General features: G+C 46.4%; 2 protein-coding genes across 4 annotated transcripts in view; one reads left to right on the top strand and one right to left on the bottom strand.

Annotated features, from left to right (window-relative positions):
* The window catches only part of cenpp (centromere protein P), a 392,661-nt gene that overhangs the window by 153,327 nt on the left and 217,696 nt on the right, over positions 1-21,638 (bottom strand). The window lies entirely within an intron of this gene.
* The window catches only part of aspn (asporin (LRR class 1)), a 79,511-nt gene that overhangs the window by 32,921 nt on the left and 24,952 nt on the right, over positions 1-21,638 (top strand). Inside the window, exon 2 of one of the 2 annotated variants that reach the window (XM_068051889.1) lies at positions 4,637-4,789. In XM_068051889.1, the coding sequence (XP_067907990.1) occupies positions 4,645-4,789 (145 nt within the window). In that variant the 5' untranslated portion in view covers positions 4,637-4,644. Of the gene's footprint in view, positions 1-4,530; positions 4,790-21,638 lie in introns of both variants that reach the window. The other variant, XM_068051888.1, reaches the window with a different exon arrangement.

The raw sequence follows: 21,638 nt of genomic DNA, 5'->3' as shown, positions 1-21,638 counted from the left end.
GGTTGTTTTCCTTAGAACAGAGGAGGCTGAGGAGTGACTTAATTGAGGTGTACAAAATTATGAGGGGCCCAGATTGAGTAGACAGAAAAGTCCTGTTCCCCCTAGCGGAGAGGTCAATTACCAGGGGCATAGATTTAAGGTGATTGGTAGAGGATTAGAGGGGACATGAGGAAAAACTTTTTCACCCAGAGGGTGGTGGGTATCTGGAATTCACTGCCCAGATTGGTGGTGAAGGCAGAAACCCTCAACTCATTTAAAAGGTACCTAGAACACCACCTGAAGTTCTGTAACCTGCAAGGCTAAGGACCAGGTGCTGAAAGGTGGGATTAGAATGGGCGGCTAGATTTTTTAGTTTAGTTTTAGTTTTCGAGATACAGCACTGAAACAGGCCCTTCGGCCCACCGAGTCTGTGCCGACCATCAACCACCCATTTATACTAATCCTACACTAATTCCATATTCCTACAACATCCCCACCTGTCACTATATTTCCCTACCACCTACCTATACTAGGGGCAATTTATAATGGCCAATTAACCTATCAACCAGCAAGTCTTTGGCATGTGGGAGGAAACCGGAGCACCCGGAGGAAACCCACGCAGACACCGGGAGAACTTGCAAACTCCACACAGGCAGTACCCGGAATTGAACCCGGGTCGCTGGAGCTGTGAGGCTGCGCTGCTAACCACTGCGCCGCCCTTTTTTTTTTAAAAATAAAAAATCAGCCTCCTTTGCCCTGGATTCTTGTGGTCAGTTCGAGGTTCTGCCGACGTTTTCCAGTTGAAGTCCTGCTGCCAGCACCCAAATCTGCACAGCAGCAAGTCCCGAACCCGATGTGTTCATGGATAACAGTCTAGCAAACCCTTGGGAGCTCAGGCAGACACCTGGCCCACTAAAAAGGAGCACTCGCAGTCCATAGAAAGTGTGCTGTGCTCAGACTTGAAATTCCTGGAATGGGCCTGTTTTGGCTATTGTCCAGTTAGCAGTTTCTAGCCGGCCCAGACGCATTGGGCCCAATGGCCTCTTTCTGTGCTGTAAGTTTTCTATAGTTGTATGGTGCAGACCTTTCATTGAAACTGGAAAATATTACAGATGTACAGCATTTACAAAGTAAAAGAAGAGGGAACATATGCACACAAAAAAAACAGAAACACGGTCAAGTCTTTAAGTGGAAAAGAGGAGATAGTAAAATGCCAGAAGTGATATTAACATGAAACAATGAGACATCTATGAGATACAAAGAATGGATGAATCACTGAGGAGATGGAGGTTCTGGCTGGTAGAAATGGAAGCACGAATAAGTAGCAAAGCAGAGGAGGCTCCAGTGGCCCAGCAACTAGGGAGAAGAAAACATTTAAATAAAAGCAAAATATTGCAGATGCTGGAAATCTGAAATAAAAACAGAAAGTGCTGGAAATACTCAGCAGGTCAGGCAGCATCTGTGGAGAGAGAAGCAGAGTTAACAATTCCAGTTTGTGACCTTTCGTCAGTTCTGATGAAAGGTCACAGACCTGCTACGTTACCTCTGCTTCTCTCTCCACAGATGCTGCCTGACATGCTGAGTATTTCCAGCACTTTCTGTTTTTATTTTATATTAGAAGAAAACATTTTGTCATCAAGGATTCAGACCAGCCTGACCACACAGTGAATTGATGTACGGTTCCCACTCATTCTTTCCTGCCCCATCCCAAAATATGCTGACACAACCATACCACATCACCAACACTTACTGCCAAACAGAAAGTGAATGCTATAATTAAAGTCTGAAGTTAATTATGTCAATATTAAGACCAGAAGGCTGCTAAGTGCCTAATAGAGAGATCAAGAGATAGCCCTGGAACATGTGTCAAGTAACACTGGAATACTGGAGACAACCAAATACAGAGGAGCAAGAGTGTGAGTGGGATAGGGAACTGAAGTGGCAAGTGACAGGGAGCTCGGGGTCGTACTTGAGGACAGAATGGAGGTGTTCATTAAAGCAGTCACCTAATCTGAATTTAATCTCCACAATGTGATCAAATACAATACACTAGGTTGGGACAAAGAACTTGTAAATTGTTGTCTCATCCAGAAGATGTATCTGGGGCAAAGAACAGTACAGCACAGGAACAGGCCATTCGGCCCTCCAAGCCTGCGCTGATCTTGATGCCTGCCAAAACTAACACCTTCTGCACTTCCGGGGCCCATATCCCTCTATTCCCTTCCTATTCATATATTTGTCAAGATGTCTCTTAAACGTCGCTATCGTATCTGCTTCCACCACCTCCCCTGGCAGCACGTTCCAGGCACTCACCACCCTCTGTGTAAAAAACTTGCCTCGCACATCCCCTCTAAACTTTGCCCCTCGCACCTTATACCTATGTCCCCTAGTAACTGACTCTTCCACTCTGTCCATGCCGCTCATAACTTTGTAAACCTCTATCATGTCGCCCCTCCACCTCCGTCGTTCCAGTGAAAACAATCCGGGTTTTTCCAACCTCTCCTCATAGCTAATGCCCTCCAGACCAGGCAACATCCTGGTAAACCTCCTCTGTACCCTCTCCAAAGCCTCCACGTCCTTCTGGTAGTGTGGCGACCAGAATTGCACACAATATTCTAAGTGTGGCCTAACTAAAGTTCTGTACAGCTGCAGCATGACTTGCCTATTTTTATACTCTATGCCCTGACCGATGAAGGCAAGCATGCCGTATGCCTTCTTGACTACCTTATCCACCTGCGTTGCCACTTTCAGTGACCTGTGGACCTGTACGCCCAGATCCCTCTGCCTGTCAATACCCCTAAGGGTTCTGCCATTTACTGTATACCTCCCACCTGCATTAGACCTTCCAAAATGCATTACCTCACATTTGTCCACATTAAACTCCATCTGCCATTTCTCCGCCCAAGTCTCCAACCAATCGATATCCTGCTGCATCCTCTGACAATCCTCATCATTATCCGCAACTCCACTAACCTTTGTGTCGTCCGCAAACTTACTAATCAGCCCAGCTATATTTTCCTCCAAATCATTTATATATACTACAAACAGCAAAGGTCCCAGCACTGATCCCTGCGGAACACCACTAGTCACATCCCTCCATTCAGAAAAACACCCATCCACTGTTACCCTCTGTCTTCTGTGACTGAGCCAGTTCTGTATCCATCTTGCCAGCTCACCTCTGATCCCATGTGACTTCACCTTTTGCACCAGTCTGCCATGCGGGACCTTGTCAAAGGCTTTACTGAAGTCCATATAGACAATATCCACTGCCCTTCCCTCATCAATCATCTTTGTCACTTCCTCAAAAAACTCAATCAAATTAGTAAGACACGACCTCCCATTCACAAAACCATGCTGTCTCTCACTAATAAGTTAGTTTGTTTCCAAATGGGAGTAAATCCTGTCCCGAAGAATCCTCTCTAATAGTTTCCCTACCACTGACGTAAGGCTCACCGGCCTATAATTTCCTGGGTTATCCTTGCCACCCTTCTTAAACAAAGGAACAACATTGGCTATTCTCCAGTCCTCTGGGATCTTACCTGTAGCCAATGAGGATGCAAAGATTTCTGTCAAGGCCCCAGCAATTTCTTCCCTTGCCTCCCTCAGTATTCTGGGGTAGATCCCATCAGGCCCTGGGGACTTATCTACCTTAATGCTTTGCAAGACACCCAACACCTCCTCCTTTTTGATAATGAGATGACTGAGACTATCTACACTCCCTTCCCTAGGCTCATCATCCACCAAGTCCTTCTCCTTGGTGAATACTGATGCAAAGTACTCATTTAGCACCTCGCCCATTTCCTCTGGCTCCACGCATAGATTCCCATCTCTGTCCTTGAGTGGGCCAACCCTTTCCCTGGTTACCCTCTTGCTCTGGGCAGTTGTCTAGGAGATGAACAGGAAGGTGTTGCATCTTCTATGCGAGCATGATAAAGTGATGGGGAAGGAGTGCAGGTGGTATGTTTGTGGAAGAATGAACCAGAGAAAATAATCCTGACTGAAGGCAGAGAGGAATGGGAGGGAAAAATGTGTTTAGTGGTGGGGTGATGTTGGTGCCAGCAGAAGTGACAAAAAATGATCTGTCAAATACAATAGTTGGTTGATTGGAAGGTGAGGACAAAGGTGATTCTAAGCAGTTGAGGAGGATGGATGAGAGCAGGAACAGGGGAAATGGGACAGATCCAGTTGAAGGCCCTGTCTATCAAGATGCAAGGGAATCTATGACTGAGGAAAAAGTACAATGGCAAAAGGAACATTCGTGGGCTGTTCAATGAGCCAGATTTACTCCTGCAAAAAGTCAGGAATATAATCAGGATAGCAGATAATGGGATTTTCCACAGGAGCAGTCTGCATATTGAGTTGCTTTATTTTGTATTCGTATCTGGTGCACTGATTATGTGGAACACTTACTGAATCAGATTTAAACATTCAACCTTGGAAATGGATTAATTCTTCAGTAATAGCTGCAATGTAATAACAAACTATGTTTTAATATGAGCAACATTCTAACCTTGCTTTATTATTTGTCTTCCTCATTTTATTGAACTAAAGTTCTATCATCTAGGATTCACTATGAGAACATTTGTATTCCTGTCCATTGTGGCTCTGTGTTCTGCTAAATCATTACTTCAGAATGAATTCCTTCACTTCCTGGCAGAGCACATTATGCAACAGGATCCTCCCCAGAACGCATCTGACATCATCCAACCACAACAAAAACCAACCCCACCACCCACTCCAGATGACCTATTTTTCACATGTCCTTTAAAATGTGTGTGCCAAGTACGGGTAGTCCAATGTTCTGATGCTGGTAAGTCAATTTATAGTTTAACCATTCACTTGTAAAAATGGTTGACATTCCATTGATTTCTCAAACTTATATTTTTAGTTTCAATTAAAATTGGATGATTGCTTTGATTTGTAAGAAGGTTCAGTGATTATTTAATTCCTAATTTTCGACGTTTGTTTCCTCTATTTAATGGGCGGCGCAGTGGTTAGCACTGCAGCCTCACAGCTCCTGGGACCCGGGTTCGATTATGGGTACTGCCTGTGTGGAGTTTGCAAGTTCTCCCTGTGTCTGCGTGGGTTTTCGCCGGGTGCTCCGGTTTCCTCCCACATCCAAAGATTTGCAGGTGATAGGTAAATTGGCCGTTGTAAATTGCCCCGAGTGTAGGGAGGTGATAGGGAATATGGGATTATTGTAGGGTTAGTATAAATGGGTGGTTGTCGGTCAGCACAGACTCGGTGGGCCGATGGCCTGTTTCAGTGCTGTAACTCTAAAAAAAAAACATATATATATTTTGACCCACGCTGGGATAAAGTAACACTTCCAAAGGATCATTCTTCACATGTAAAAGTAAATATTAGCAAAATACTTAACTCTGGCATAGAAAGTATTACAGTTGAGGCTGATTCAACCAATAACCACTGTTATAAATTGTAATGTTCCACCAAGTTGAAAACTTTCTCTGGCCTCCTCAAATCACAGAGCTCTCACAATCATCCATTTATATAAAAACAATGACAATCTGCCAAACCTTGATCTACCCTTGGTGAAGATTCTGATGGAGACTAGAATGCCAAATACAGATAATATTACCACTTCATCTTGAACTAAAATCATTTTTCTGGCATTCCCAGATTATGCTATGAAATTACAGGCAAGTTTTTTTTTTAAAAGATGCACCACCTGAAAGATAGCATTCAGTATGCTTTTAGAGCAGTTGTGTCAAACACATTTTATATGCTGGGTTTAATCCAATATCCTTGCACATTCAGAAATAGTTATTAAAACAGAAATAGATAACAAATAAACCATATTGGTACTTATTAGATATTTCCTACATTGCAACAGTGACCATATTTCAAAAGTACTTCATCGCCGGTTCAACTTGATGTACATTTTTGAAAATGTAGTTGAGGCATTGATACCCATGAAAGAGAATACATTCGTGGTCCAAAACATGGAAAGAATTCTTGACACAAAAAAAACTCAGTTTGGGATAGTTTGATGCCAGGTACTCCTAAAACTTGGAATACCAACATCGAGGAAAACATTTTCTTCAGCAGAGTGTCATAATAGGTGTTCCTTTGATACTTCATGCATATTGATGGAAAATGTTGTGCTGAAAATTTCAAACTCTACTTGACAGCTCTTGAAGGCAGAGAATTCAAATTCCCTTCTTGGTTCAGCGATCTTTTTTTAATTCTTTCATGGGATGTGGGTGATACTGGCAAGGCCAACATTTGTTGCCCATCCCTAACTGCCCTTGACAAGTCAATGGCTTGCTCGGCCATTTCAGAGGAAAGTTAAGAGTCAGCTACATGTGCCATTTTGTGTCACCATCACATTGAGTCCCAACAGTGCCACATATTAATTTCAAGGTGGGAAAAGTGCCAGGTTAGTCTGGGACAGCTGTTTCTCCTACAGTTGAAACGTCACCTCAAAGGCCCAAATATCACCATAGTATCCTGTCACTACATTATTGCAGCTCTCCATTCTTATGCTGAGTGAATTCAGCTGCTCCATAATTGGGGGTAGGCGGTGGCGTAGTGGTATTATCACTCGACGAATAACCCACAGACCCAGGGTATTAATCTGGGGACATGGGTTCGAATCCCATCACAGCAGAAGGTGGAATTTGAGTTTAATAAATAAATCTGAAATTAAAAGCTAGTCTAACGATGGCCATGAAACCATTGTCAATTGTTGTAAAAACCCATCTGGTTCAATAATGTCCTTGAGGGAAGGAAATCTGCTGTCCTTACCTGGTCTGGCCTACATGTGACTCCAGACCCACAGCAAGCCACTCAGTTGTACCTAACCGCTACGAAGTCAATAAAAAGGAATGAAACTGGATGGACCACCCGGCATCAACCTAGGCACCGGAAACGACAATGGCAAACCCAGCTCTGTCGACCCTGCAAAGTCCTCCTTACTAACATCTGGGGGCATGTGCCAAAGTTGGGACAGCTGTCCCACAGACTAGTCAAGCAACAGCCTGACATAGTCATACTCACGGAATCATACCTTACAGACAGTGTCCCAGACACAGCAAACACTATCCCTAGGTATGTCCTGTCCCACCGGCAGGACAGACACAGCAGAAGTGGTGGCACAGTGGTATACAGTAGGGAGGGAGTTGCCCTGGGAGTCCACAACATCGACTCTGGACCCCATGAAGTCTCACGGCATCAGGTCAAAAATGGGCAAGGTAACCGCCTACTGATTACCACCTACCGCCCTCCCTCAGCTGATGACTCAGTACTCCATCATGTTGAACACCACTTGGAGGAAGCACTGAGGGTGGCAAGGCACAAAATGTACTCTGGGTGGGGGACTTCAATGTCCATCACCAAGAGTGGCTCAGTAGCACCACCACTGACCAAGCTGGCAGAGTCCAAAAGGACATAGTTGGGTCTGCGTCAGTGGTGGGGGAACTGACACGAGGGGAAAAACATACTTGACCTCGTCCTCACCAATCTGCCTGCTGCAGATGCTTCTGTCCGTGACTGTATTGGTAGGAGTGACCACCGCACAGTCCTTGTGGAGACGAAGTCCCGCCTTCACATTGAGGATACCGTCCATCGTGTTGTGTGGCACTATCACCGTGCTAAATGGGATGGATTTCGAACAGATCTAGCAATGCAAAAGTGGGCATCCATGAGGCACCAGCAGCAGCAGAGTTGTACTCAACCACAATCTGTAACCTCATGGCCTGGCATAACCCCCACTCTACCATTACCATCAAGCCAGGAGACCAACCCTGGTTCAATGAAGAGTGCAGGAGGGCATGCCAGGAGCAGCACCAGGCATACCTCAAAATTAGGTGTCAACCTCGTGAAGCTACAACACAGGACTATCTGCGTGCCAGACTGCGTAAGCAGCATGCGATAGACAGAGCTAAGCGATCCCATAACTAACTGATCAGATCTAAGCTCTGCAGTCCTGCCACATCCAGCCGTGAATGGTGGTGGACAATTAAACAACTAACTGGAGGAGGTGGCTCCACAAATATCCCCATCCTCAATGATGGGGGAGCCCAGCACATCAGTGCGAAAGATAAGGCTGAAGCATTTGCAACAATCTTCAGCCAGAAGTGGAGTTGATGATCCATCTCGGCCTCCTCATGAAGTCCCCAGCATCACAGATGCCAGACTTCAGCCAATTCGATTCACTCCGAGTGATATCAAGAAACGACTAAAGGCACTGGATACTGTAAAAGCTATGGGCCCTGACAATATTCCGGCAATAGTACTGAAGACCTGTGCTCCAGAACTTGCCACGCCCCGAGCCAAGCTGTTCCAGTACAGCTACAATACTGGCATCTACCCTGCAATGTGGAAAATTGCCCAGGTATGTCCTGTACACAAAAAGCAGAACAATTCCAACCTGGCCAATTACCGCCCCATCAGCCTACTCTCTATCATCAGTAAAGTGATGGAAGGTGTCATCAACAGTGCCATCAAGCAGCACTTGCTTAGCAATAACCTGCTCAGTGACGCTCAGTTTGGGTTCCGCCAGGGCCACTCAGCTCCTGACCTCATTACAGCCTTGGTTCAAACATGGACAAAAGGGCTGAACTCAAGAGATGAGGTGAGAGTGACTGCCCTTGACATTAAGGCAGCATTTGACCGGGTATGGCATCAGGGAACCCTAGCAAAACTGAGGTCAATGGGAATCAGGGGGAAAACCCTCCGCTGGCTGGAGTCATACCTAGCGCAAAGGAAGATGGTTGTGGTTGTTGAAGGTCAATCATCTCAGCTCCAGGACATCACTGCAGGAGTTCCTCAAAGTAGTGTCCTAGGCCCAACCATCTTCAGCTGCTTCATCAATGACCTTCCTTCAATCATAAGGTCAGAAGTGGGGATGTTCGCGGATGATTGCACAATGTTCAGCACCATTTGTGACTTCTCAGATACTGAAGCAGTCTCTGTAGAAATGCAGCAAGACCTGGACAATATCCAGTCTTGGGCTGATAAGTGGTAAGTAATATTTGTGCCACACAAGTGCCAGGCAATGACCATCTCCAACAAGAGAGAATCTAACCATCTCCCCTTGACATCCAACGGCATTACCATCGCTGAAACCCCCGCTATCAATATCCTAGGGGCTACCATTGACCAGAAACTGAACTGGAGTAGCCATATAAATACCGTGGTTACAAGAGCAGGTCAGAGGCTAGGAATCCTGAGGCGAGTAACTCACCTCCTGACTCCCCAAAGCCTGTCCACTATCTCCAAGGCACAAGTCAGGAGTGTGATAGAATACTCTCCACTTGCCTGGATGGGCACAGCTCCAACACTCAAGAAGCTCGACACCATCCAGGACAAAGCAGCCCGCTTGATTGGCACCCCATCTACAAACATTTACTCCCTCCACCACCGCAGTGGCAGCAGTGTGTACCATCTACAAGATGCACTGCAGCAATGCACCGAGGCTCCTTAGACAGCACCTTCCAAACCCGCGACCTCTACCAACTAGAAGGACAAGGGCAGCAAATACATGGGAACACCACCACCTGCAAGTTCCCCTCCAGGCCACACATCTTCCTGACGTGGAACTACATCGCCATTTCCTCACTGTCGCTGGGTCAAAATCTTGGAACTCCCTTCCTAACAGCACTGTGGGTATACCTACCCCAAATGGACTGCAGCGGTTCAAGAAGGCAGCTCACCACCACCTTCTCTAGGACAATTAGGGATGGGCAATAAATGCTGGCCTGGCCAGCGTCGCCCACATCCCATGAATGAATTTTAAAAAAGTCACTGAATTAATGATTCAGTGGCCCAGTCTAATTCCCTGGGGATTGGGGTTCAAATCCCACCATGGCAGTTGGTGGAATTTAATTTCAAATAATTAATAAATTCCACTCATAAAAATATGGAATTGAAAGTTAGTCTCAGTCATGGTGCCATGAATAAATCATTGATTGTCGTAAAACCCCATCTGGTTCACTAATGTGCTTTAGGGAAGGAAATAATCTGCTGGCCTACATGTGACTCCAGACTCTCAGTAATGTGGTTGACTGCCCTCTGAAATGGCTCAGCAAGCCACTCAGTTGTCAAGCGCAATAAAGGGATAGATAACAAATGCTGGCCTTACCAGTAATGCCCACATGCCAGAAAGAATTAAAAAAACACCATGAAAGCAAAGCCTTGAAGCAATTTAGTAGCATCTTTCTATTTCTGAATTATGAACAATTTGGTTGTACCACACAATTCAAAAAAGCTAAACACAGCTCCCTGCTGAAATTCACATTCTTCCAACAGCTGAATAAAATTGAGAGCTGGACCTGGAGTAGAATTCCAGTTTTAGTAACCACATCTATAACATGATTCACTTTCGAAGTTTTATGACAGCACTTCTTGATGTAAAATGCCATGAAAACTACGAAACTGCTGGTTGGGGTTGATAATTGGAATTTTGCCGTACAACTTTGGCAGAATTGCAGCTTCCTTGCCCACCATTCAGGGTGCTCCATCTGTGGTCAGACTCACTGTTCATATCCAGTCCAGAGCTCCCATCAAACTGTCAAAGAGGTCATTTTCTGTTGCGCCTCTCACTTCATCTGTTATGCATATGTTCTCGTCAACTCCATCAATGCACACTGCTAGCTTAGAAATATTAACATACAGTGCTTTCATTAATTGCAATTGAGAAAGCAACAAAGGACTTTGCCTTGTCTCAGAGTTAACTATTCAAATTCTCAACTAAATAACTGACTCTCTCAGTGTTTCTTGAAAGGTTAGTATTTGCAATATTTTGCTGCTTATCTGGACATACTGTCCTGGATATTAACAGGGGTGGGCTACAGGGAGCAAGCCACAGGAGCAGGCAGGTCCAATCCACAACTGGTTAGGGATTCAATACCCGACCACAGGGAGAGGTGGATGCAGTCCTACTCCTCCTCCACAAGCAGCGCTGTAAAAGTATGCACCTTCTCTTCAAAGCTCCCTTGAGCTGCCAGGTTTCCGAGGTCTGGTGAAACCTGGCTGCCCACTGCAAAATCAGGTTAAATCAGATACTGACAGTCTCATTAAAATATTTAAGTTGCTAACCCACCTCCTGGCAACAGATTGGCTGCTTGCCCCTTGTCCCGAATTGAGTGGTTGGAAGCGTGCTGGGCTCAGGGTTCAGAATTTAAAAATTTTAACATCTGTCCCAACCCCAATCCACCCCGTTTTTGGTTGTTAAAATTCAGTCCACGATTTCTTCACCTATTAGCAGCAGCTCTTCAAAAAAAGTTTTCCCTCAACTACTTCATGGGCAATCATAAAGCCTACCTTAAACAGCAGCATCACCTACATGGCAAGTGTTATATTTTATTATTCATTCATGGGATGTGGGCGTCGCTGGCGAGCACAGCATTTATTGCCCATTCCTAATTGCCCTCGAGAGAAGTTGGTGGTGAGCTGCCTTCTTTAACCGCTGCAGTCCATGTGGGGTAGGTACACCCACAGTGCTGTTAGGAAGGGAGTTCCAGGATTTTGACCCAACCACTGTGAAGGAACGGTGATATAGTTCCAAGTCAGAATGGTGGGTGACTTGGAGGGGAACTTGCAGATGGTGGTGTTCCCATGCATTTGCTGCCCTTGTCCTTCTAGTTGGTAGAGATCGCGGGTTTGGAAGGTGCTGTCGAAGTAGTCTTGGTGCATTGCTGCAGTGCATCTTGTCGATGGTACATACTGCTGCCACTGTGCGTCGGTGATGGAGGGAGTGAATGTTTGTGGATGGGGTGCCAATCAAGTGGGCTGCTTTGTCCTGGATGGTGTGAAGCTTCTTGAGTGCTGTTGGAGCTGCACCCATCCAGGCAAGTGGAGAATATTCCATCACACTCCTGACTTGTGCCTTGTAGATGGTGGACAGGCTTTGGGGAGTCAGGAGGTGAGTTACGTGCCGCAGGATTCCTCGCCTCTGACCTGCTCTTGTAGCCACGGTATTTATATGGCTACTCCAGTTCAATTTCTGGTCAATGGTAACCCCTGGGATGTTGAAAGCGGGGGATTCAGCGATAGTAATGTCAAGGGGAGATGGTTAGATTCTCTCTTGTTGGAGATGGTCATTGCCTGGCATTTCTGTAGCGCGAATGTTACTTGCCACTTATCAGCCCAAGCCTGGATACTGTGCAGGTCTTGCTGCAATTCTACATGGACTGCTTCAGTATCTGAGTCATCGCAAATGGTGCTGAACAGTGTGCAATCATCAGTGAACATCCCAACTTCTGACCTTATGATTGAAGGAAGGTCATTGATGAAGCGGCTGAAGATGGTTGGGCCTAGGACACTACCCTAAGGTTCCTTTGTTTAAGAAGGGTAGCAAGGATAATCCAGGAAATTTTAGGCCGGTGAGCCTGACATCAGCGGTAGGGAAATTATTCGAGAGGATTCTTCGGGACAGGATTTACTCCCATTTGGAAACAAACTAACTTATTAGCGAGAGGCAGCATGGTTTTGTGAAGGGGAGGTCGTGTCTCACTAATTTGATTGAGTTTTTTGAGGAAGTGACGATGATGATTGATGAAGGAAGGGCAGTGGATGTTATCTATATGGACTTCAGTAAAGCCTTTGACAAGGTCCCTCATGGCAGACTGGTACAAAAGGTGATGTCACACGGGATCAGAGGTGAGCTGGCAAGATGGATACAGAACTGGTTCTGGCATAGAAGACAGAGGATAGCAGTGGAAGGGTGCTTTTCTGAATGGAGGGATGTGACTAGTGGTGTTCCGCAGGGATCAGTGCTGGGACCTTTGTTGTTTGTAGTATATATAAATGATTTGGAGGAAAATGTAGCTGGTCTGATTAGTAAGTTTGCGGACGACACAAAGGTTAGTGGAGTTGCGGAAAGTGATGAGGATTGTCAGAGGATACAGCAGGATATCGATCGGTTGGAGACTTGGGCGGAGAATTGGCAGATGGAGTTTAATCCGGACAAATGTGAGATAATGCATTTTGGAAGATCTAATGCAGGTGGGAAGTATACAGTAAATGACAGAACCCTTAGGAGTATTGACAGGCAAAGAGATCTGGGCGTACAGGTCCACAGGTCACTGAAAGTGGCAACGCAGGTGGATAAGGTAGTCAAGAAGGCATACGGCATGCTTGCCTTCATCGGTTGGGGCATAGAGTATAAAAATTGGCAAGTCATGCTGCAGCTGTACAGAACTTTAGTTGGGCCACACTTAGAATATTGCGTGCAATTCTGGTCGCCACACTACCAGAAGGACGTGGAGGCTTTGGAGAGGGTACAGAAGAGGTTTACCAGGATGTTGCCTGGTCTGGAGGGCATTAGCTATGAGGAAAGGTTGGATAAACTTGGATTGTTTTCACTGGAACGACGGAGGGGGAGGGGTTACATGATAGAGGTTTACAAAGTTATGAGCGGCATGGACAGAGTGGATAGTCAGAAGCTTTTTTCCAGGGTGGAAGAGTCAGTTACTAGGGGACATAGGTTTAAGGTGAGAGGGGCAAAGTCTCGAGGGGATGTGCGAGGCAAGTTCTTTACACAGAGGGTGGTGAGTGCCTGGAACTTGATGCCGGGGGAGGTGGTGGAAGCAGGTACGATAATGACGTTTAAGAGGCATCTTGACAAATACATGAATAGGATGGGAATAGAGGGATACGGTCCCCGGAAGTGCAGAAGGTTTTAGTTTAGGCAGGCATCAAGATCGGCGCAGGCTTGGAGGGCCGAATGGCCTGTTCCTGTGCTGTACTGTTACTTGTACTCTTGCAGTGATGTCCTAGAGCTCAGATGATTGACCTCCAACAACCACAACCATCTTCCTTTGTGCTAGGTATGACTCCAACCAGAGGAGAGTCTCCCCTCTGATTCCCATTGACTTCAGTTTTGCTGCGGCTCCTCGATGCCATACTCAGTCAAATGTTGCCTTGATGTCAGGGGCAGTCACTCTCACCTCACCTCTTGAGTTCAGCCCTTTTGTCTACGTTTAAACCAAGGCTGTAATGAGGTCAGGAGCTGAGTGGCCCTGGCGGAACCCAAGCTGTGTGTCAGTGAGCAGGTTATTGCTAAGCAAGTGCCACTTGATAGCACTGTCAATGACACCTTCCATCACTTTACTGATGATTGAAAGCAGACTGATGGGGTGGTAATTGGCCAGGTTGGACTTCTCCTGCTTTTTGTGTAATTCTCCGCATTGCCGGGTAGATGCCAGTGTTGTAGCTGTACTGGAACAGCTTGGCTAGGGGCACAGCAAGTTCTGGAGCACAGGTCTTCAGTACTATAGCCAGAATATTGTCAGGGGCCAAAGCCTTTGCAGTATCCAGTGCCTTCAGTCATTTCTTGATATCCCACAGAGTGAATCGAATTGGCTGAAGTCTGGCATCTGTGACCCTGGGGACCCCAGGAGGAGGCCGAGATGGATCATCAACTCGGTGCTTCTGGCTGAAGATTGTTGCAAATGCTTCAGCCTTATCTTTTGCACGGACGTATTGGCTCCCCCATCATTGAGGATGGGGATATTTGTGGAGCCACCTCCTCCAGTTAGTTAGTTAGATGTCCACCACCATTCATGGCTGGATGTGGCGGGACTGAAGAGCTTAGATCTGATCCGTTGGTTATGGGATTGCTTAGCACTGTCTATCACATGCTGCTTATGCAGTCTGGCATGCAAATCGTCCTGTGTTGTAGCTTCACCAGGTTGGCACCTCATTTTGAGGTATGCCTGGTGCTGCTCCTGGCATGTCCTCCTGCACTCTTCATTGAACCAGGGTTGGTCTCCTGACTTGATGGGAACGGTAGAGTGGGGAATATGCCGGGCCATGAGGTTACAGATTGTGGTCGAGTGCAATTCTGCTTCTGCTGATGGCCCACAGCGCCTCATGGACGGCCACTTTTGCATTGCTAGATCTGTTCGAAATTTATCCCATTTAGCACAGTGGCAGTGCCACACAACACAATGGAGGGCATCCTCAATATGAAGGTGGGACTTCATCTCCACAAGGACTGTGCGGTGGTCAATCCTACCAATACTGTCATGGACAGATGCATCAGCAACAGGCAGATTGGTGAGGAAGAGTTCAAGTATGTTTTTCCCTCTTCTTGCTTCCTTCGCTACCTGTTGCATACCCAGTCCAGCAGCTATGCCCTTTAGGACTCGGCCAGCAGTGGTGCCACTGAGCCACTCTTGGTGATGGACATTCAAGTACATTCTGTGCCCATGCCACCTTCAGTGCTTCCTCCAAGTGGCGATCAACATGGAGGAGTACTGACTCATCAGCTGAGGGAGGGCGGTAGGTGGCAATCAGCAGGAGATTTCCTTGTCCATGTTTGGCCCGATGCCATGAGACGTCATGGGGTCCGGAGTTGATGTTGAGGACTCCCAGGGCAACTCTGTCCTGACTGTATACCACTGTGCCGCCACCTCTGCTGGGTATGTCCTGTCCCACCAGCACGGAATCATACCTTAAAATGTCCCAGACACTGCCATCACCATCTCTGGGTATGTCCTGTCCCACTGGTCGGACAGACCCAGCAGAGGTGGCGGCACAGTGGTATACAGTGGGACAGGACATACCCAGAATTGGTGATGGCAGTGTCCGGGACATTGTCTGTAAGGTATGATTCTGTGTGTTTGACTGTCTGTGGGACAGCTCTCCCAACTTTGGCACAAACCCCCAGATGTTTGTAAGGAGGACTTTGCAGAGTCGACAGGGCTGGGTTTGCCGTTGTCGTTTCCAGTGTCTAGGTCGATGCCGGGTGGTCCATCCGGTTTCATTCTGTTTTATTAACTTCGTAGCGGGTAGATACAACTAAGTGGCTTCCTAAGCCATTTCGGAGAGCATTTAAGTGTCAACCACATTGCTGTGGGTCTGGAGTCACATGTAGGCCAGACCAGGTACATGACAAGATTTCACGTTTCAAGACATTTACTATAAATTAAAAATCAACATTAACTAAACAGTACTTAGTAGGTCGCTAATACACTAAATTACAGAGAAAAGTATCCCACATAGGGGAGGCAGTGGCAGAGTGGTAATGTCACTGTAATCCAGATACCTGGGCTAATGCTCTGGGTTCGAATCCCACCATGGCAGATGTCAGAATTTGAATTTAATAAACCTGGAATTTTTAAAAAAAAGCTAGTCTAATGGTGACCATGAAACCTTTGTCGATTGTTGTAAAAACCCATCTAGTTTGCTAACGGCTGACTCTTACATGCTCTATGAAATGGCCACTCAGTTGTGTTACATCGCTACAAAGTGTATGAAAAGGACTGAAATCAGACGGCCACCCGGCATCAACCTGGGCACTGGGAACGACAGCGGAAAACCCAGGCAAATCCTGCTTACTAACATCTGGGGGCTTGCGCCAAAATTGGAAAAGCTGTCCCACAGATTAATCAAGCAACACCTTGTTAGTCATAATCATGTCATGCCGGTACAGGCAGCACAGTGGTATACAGTCGGGAGGGAGTTGCCCTGGGACTCATTGGAACATAGGAACAGGAGTAGGCCATTCAGCCCATCGTGCCTGCCCTGCCATTCAATATGTTTATGGCTGATCATCCACTTCAATGCCTCTTTCCCACACGATCCCCATATCCCTTTTGTGTCATCGGTATTTGGAAATCTGTCAATCTCTGCTTTAAGCATAATGACTGAGCTTCCACAGCCCTCTGGAGTAGAGAATTCCAAAGATTCACAACCCTCTGAGTAAAGAAATTTCTCCTCATCTCAGTCCTAAGTGGCTTCCCCTTTATTTCGAAATTGTGCCCCCGGTTCTCGACTCCCCAACCAGGGTAAACATCTTAGCTGCATCTACCATGTCTATCCCTTTAAGTATTCTGTAGGTTTCGATGAGATCAACTCTCATTCTCTGAAACTCGAGAGAATACAGGCTCGGTTTCCCCAATCTCTCTTGATAGGACAGTCCCACCATCCCGGGAACAAGTCTGGTGAACCTTCGTTGCACTCTCTCCATGGCAATAACATCCTTCCTCAGGTAAGGGGACCAAAACTGCGCACACTACTCTAGGTGCAGTCTAACCAAGGTTCTATACAATTGGAGTAAGACTTCACTACACCTGTACTGAAATCCTTTTGCGATAAAGACCAACATACCGTTAGCCTTCTTAATTGCTTGCTGTACCTGCATGTTAGCTTTCAGTGACTTATTGATGAGGACACCCAGGTCCCTCTGTACATCTACACTTTCTAATCTCTTACCATTTAAGAAATACTCTGCACATCTATTCCTCCAACCAAAGTGGATAACGTCACATTTTTCCACATGATATTACATCTGCCACGTTCTTGCCCACTCACTAAGTCTGTCCAAATCCCCTTGAAGCCGCTTTGCATCTTCCTCACAACACATTCTCACCTAGTTTTGTGTTATCCGCGAACTTGGACATCCTCACATCCAAATCATTGATGTATATTGTGAACAGCTGGGGCCCAAGTACTGATCCTTGCGGTACCCCAATAGTCACAGCCTGCCAACGTGAGAATGACCCGTTTATTCCTACTCACCGTTTTCTGCCTGTTAACCAATCCTTAATCAATGCTTGAATTTTGCGAACCAATCTCCTGTGGGGGACGTTATTAAAAGTCTTCTGAAAATCCAAGTATACTATGTCCAATGACTCTCCTTTATCAATTCTGTTACAAACATCCTCAGAAAACTTAGACAGGTTCGTCAAACATGATTTGCCATTCATAAATCCATGTTGACTATGCCCAACCAGATCATTATTATCCAAGTGTCCAAGACTCCTGACCCCATGAAGTCTCATGGCATCAGGTCAAAATGGGCAAGGAAACCTCCTGCTGATTACCACCTACCGCACCCCCCTTGGCTGCTGAATCAGTGCTTCATGTTGAATACCAATTGGAAGCAGTAAGGGTAGCAAGGGAACAGAATGTTTTCTGGGTAAGGAACTTCAACGTCCATTACCAAGAGTGGCTCAGTAGCACCACTATTGACCGAGCTGGCCGACTCCTAAAGGACATAGCTGCGAGACAAAGTCTGCCGCAGGTGTTGAGGGAAGCAACAAGAGGGAAAACCTACTGGACCTCGTCCTCACCAATCAACCTGTCGCAGATTTATCTGTCCATGACAGTATTGGTCGGAATGACCAGTGCACCGTCCTTGTAGAGATGAAGACACATCTTTACATTGAGGATACCCACCATTGTGTTGTGTGGCACTACCACGAAACAGATCTAACTCAAAACTGGGCATCCATGAGGTGCTGTGGGCCATCAGCAGCAGCAGAATTGTACTCAACCACAATCTGTATCCTCATGGCCCTGCATATCCCCTACTCTATTACAATCAAGCTGGGGGATCAACCCTGGTTCAACGAAGAGTGTAGGAGGGCATGGCAGAAGCACCTAAAAATGAGGTGTCAACCTGCTGAAGCTTTAACACAGTACTACTTGCATGTCAAACAGCAGAAGCAGCAGGCGATAGACAGGGCTAAGCGATCCCACAAACAAAGGATCAGATTCAAGCTCTGCAGTCCTGCCACATCCAGTCATGAATGGTGGTGGACAATTAAACAACTAACAGGAGGAGGAGGCTCCACATTTATCCCCATCCTCAACGATGGGGGAGTCCAGCACATCAATGCAAAAGACAAGGCTGAAGTATTTGCATCCATTTTCAGCCAGCAGTACCAAGTGGATGATCCATCTCAGCCTCCACAGCATCACAGATGCCAGTCTTCAGCCAATTTTTCGATTCACTCCACGTGATATCAAGAAACAGCTGAAGGCACAGGATACTGCAAAAGCTATGGGCCCTGAGAACATTCTGGCAATAATACTGAAGACTTGTGCTCCAGAACCAGCCAAGCCCCTAGTCAAGTTGTTCCAGTACAGCTACAACACTGGCATCTACTTGGCAATGTGGGAAATTGCCCAAGTAGGTCCTGTACACAAAAAGCAGGACAAATCCAACCCGGCCAATTACTGCCCTATCAGTCTACTCTCGATCATCAGTAAAGTGATGAAAGGGGTCATTGACAGTGCTATCAACCGACAATTGCTCAGCAGAAACCTGCTCACTGACATTCAGTTTGGGTTCCGCCAGGGCCAGTCAGCTCCTGACCTCATTACAGCCTTTGTCCAAACATGGACAAATGAGCTGAGCTCCAGAGGTGAGGTGAGAGCGACTGCCCTTGATATCAAGGCAGCATTTGGCCGAATATGGAGCCATAGCAAAACTGGAGTCAATGAGAATCGGGGTAAACTGTTGGCTGGTTGGAGTCATACCATGTCCTAGGCCCAACCATCTTCAGCTGCTTCATCAATGACCTTCATTCCATCATAAGGTCAGAAGTGGGATGTTTGCTGATGATTGCAAAATGTTCAGCACCACTCACGACTCCTCAGATACTGAAGCAGCCCATGTCCAGATGCAACAAGACCTGGACAATGTCCAGGCTTGGGCTGATAAGCGGCAAGTAACATTCGTGCCACACAAGTGCCAGGCAATATCCATCTTAAACAAGAAAGAATCTAACCATCGCCCCATGATGTTCAATGGCACTACAATCGCTGAATTCCCCCACTGTCAGCATCCTCGGGATTACGACTGACCAGAAACTGAACTGGACCAGCCACATAAATACCGTGATTACAAGTGCAGGTAAGAGTCTGGGAATTCTGCGGCAAATAACTCACCTCCTGACTCCCCAAGGACTATTAGAACATTACAGCGCAGTACAGGCCCTTCGGCCCTCGATGTTGCGCCGACCTGTGAAACCATCTGACCTACACTATTCCATTTTCATCCATATGTCTATCCAATGACCACTTAAATGCCCTTAAAGTTGGCGAGTCTACTACTGTTGCAGGCAGGGCGTTCCACGCCCCTACTACTCTCTGAGTAAAGAAACTACCTCTGACATCTGTCCTATATCTATCACCCCTCAACTTAAAGCTATGTCCCCTCGTGTTTGCCATCACCATCCGAGGAAAAAGACTCTCACTATCCACCCTATCTAACCCTCTGATTATCTTATATGTCTCTATTAAGTCACCTCTCCTCCTCCTTCTCTCCAACGAAAACAACCTCAAGTCCCTCAGCCTTTCCTCGTAAGACCTTCCCTCCATACCAGGCAACATCCTAGTAAATCTCCTCTGCACCCTTTCCATAGCTTCCACATCCTTCCTATAATGCGGTGACCAGAACTGCACGCAATACTCCAGGTGCGGTCTCACCAGAGTTTTGTACAGCTGCAGCATGACTTCGTGGCTCCGAAACTCGATCCCCCTACTAATAAAAGCTAACACACCATATGCCTTCTTAACAGCCCTATTAACCTGGGTAGCAACCTTCAGGGATTTATGCACCTGGACACCAAGATCTCTCTGTTCATCTACACTACCAAGAATCTTCCCATTAGCCCAGTACTCTGCATTCCTGTTACTCCTTCCAAAGTGAATCACCTCACACTTTTCCGCATTAAACTCCATTTGCCATCTCTCAGCCCAGCTCTGCAGCCTATCTATGTCCCTCTGTACCCTACAACATCCTTCGGCACTATCCACAACTCCACCGACCTTAGTATCATCCGCAAATTTACTAACTCGCCCTTCTACACCCTCTTCCAGGTCATTTATAAAAATGACAAACAGCAGTGGCCCCAAAACAGATCCTTGCGGTACACCACTAGTAACTAAGCTCCAGGATGAACATTTGCCATCAACCACCACCCTCTGTCTTCTTTCAGCTAGCCAATTTCTGATCCAAAGCTCTAAATCACCTTCAACCCCATACTTCCGTATTTTCTGCAATAGCCTACCGTGGGGAACCTTATCAAATGCCTTACTGAAATCCATATACACCACATCCACTGCTTTACCCTCATCCACCTGTTTGGTCACCTTCTCGAAAAACTCAATAAGGTTTGTGAGGCACGACCTACCCGTCACAAAACCGTGCTGACTATCGCTAATGAACTTATTCTTTTCAAGATGATTATAAATCCTGTCTCTTATAACCTTTTCCAACATTTTACCCACAACCGAAGTAAGGCTCACAGACTGTTCACCATCAACAAGGCACAAGTCAAGAGTGTGAGGAATACTTTCCACTTGCGTGGACGGGTGCAGCTTCAACAACATCCAAGACAAAGCAGCCCACTTGATTGGCACCCCATTCACCACCTTCAATATTCACTCCCTCCACCACCGACGCACTGTGGCAGCAGTGTGTACCATCTACAAGATGCACTGCAGCAACTCACCAAGGCTCCTTCGACAGCACCTTCCAAACTCGCGGCCTCTACCAACTAGAAGAACAAATGCCGCAGATGTATGGGAACACCACCACCTGCAAGTTTCTCTCCAAGCCACACACCATCATGACTTGGAACTATATTGACATTCCTTTACTGTCGTGGGTCAAAGTCCTGGAACACCCTTCCTAACAGCACTGTGGGTGTAGTTACTTCCCAAGGACTGCAGCAGTTCAAGAAGGCAGCTTACCACCATCACCTCAAGGGCAATTAGGAATGGACAATAAATGCTGGCCTAGCCAGCGACGCCCACATCCCATGAACAAATAAAAAAATTAACTTATTAAAACACTTGAAAACCCCACACCATATTTCTAAATTACACAGTGTTTCCTCATCGAAAAGGTATCTTTCCAATTAAAAGTTCCAAACTCCTCACAGGTGCAATGTGTT

The sequence above is a fragment of the Heterodontus francisci genome, chromosome 19, assembly GCF_036365525.1.
Source record: "Heterodontus francisci isolate sHetFra1 chromosome 19, sHetFra1.hap1, whole genome shotgun sequence".
In the NCBI taxonomy this organism is placed as follows: Eukaryota; Metazoa; Chordata; class Chondrichthyes; order Heterodontiformes; family Heterodontidae; genus Heterodontus; species Heterodontus francisci.
The sequence above is the reverse complement of the archived record's forward strand: the minus strand, read 5'-3'. Positions and strand labels throughout refer to the sequence as shown.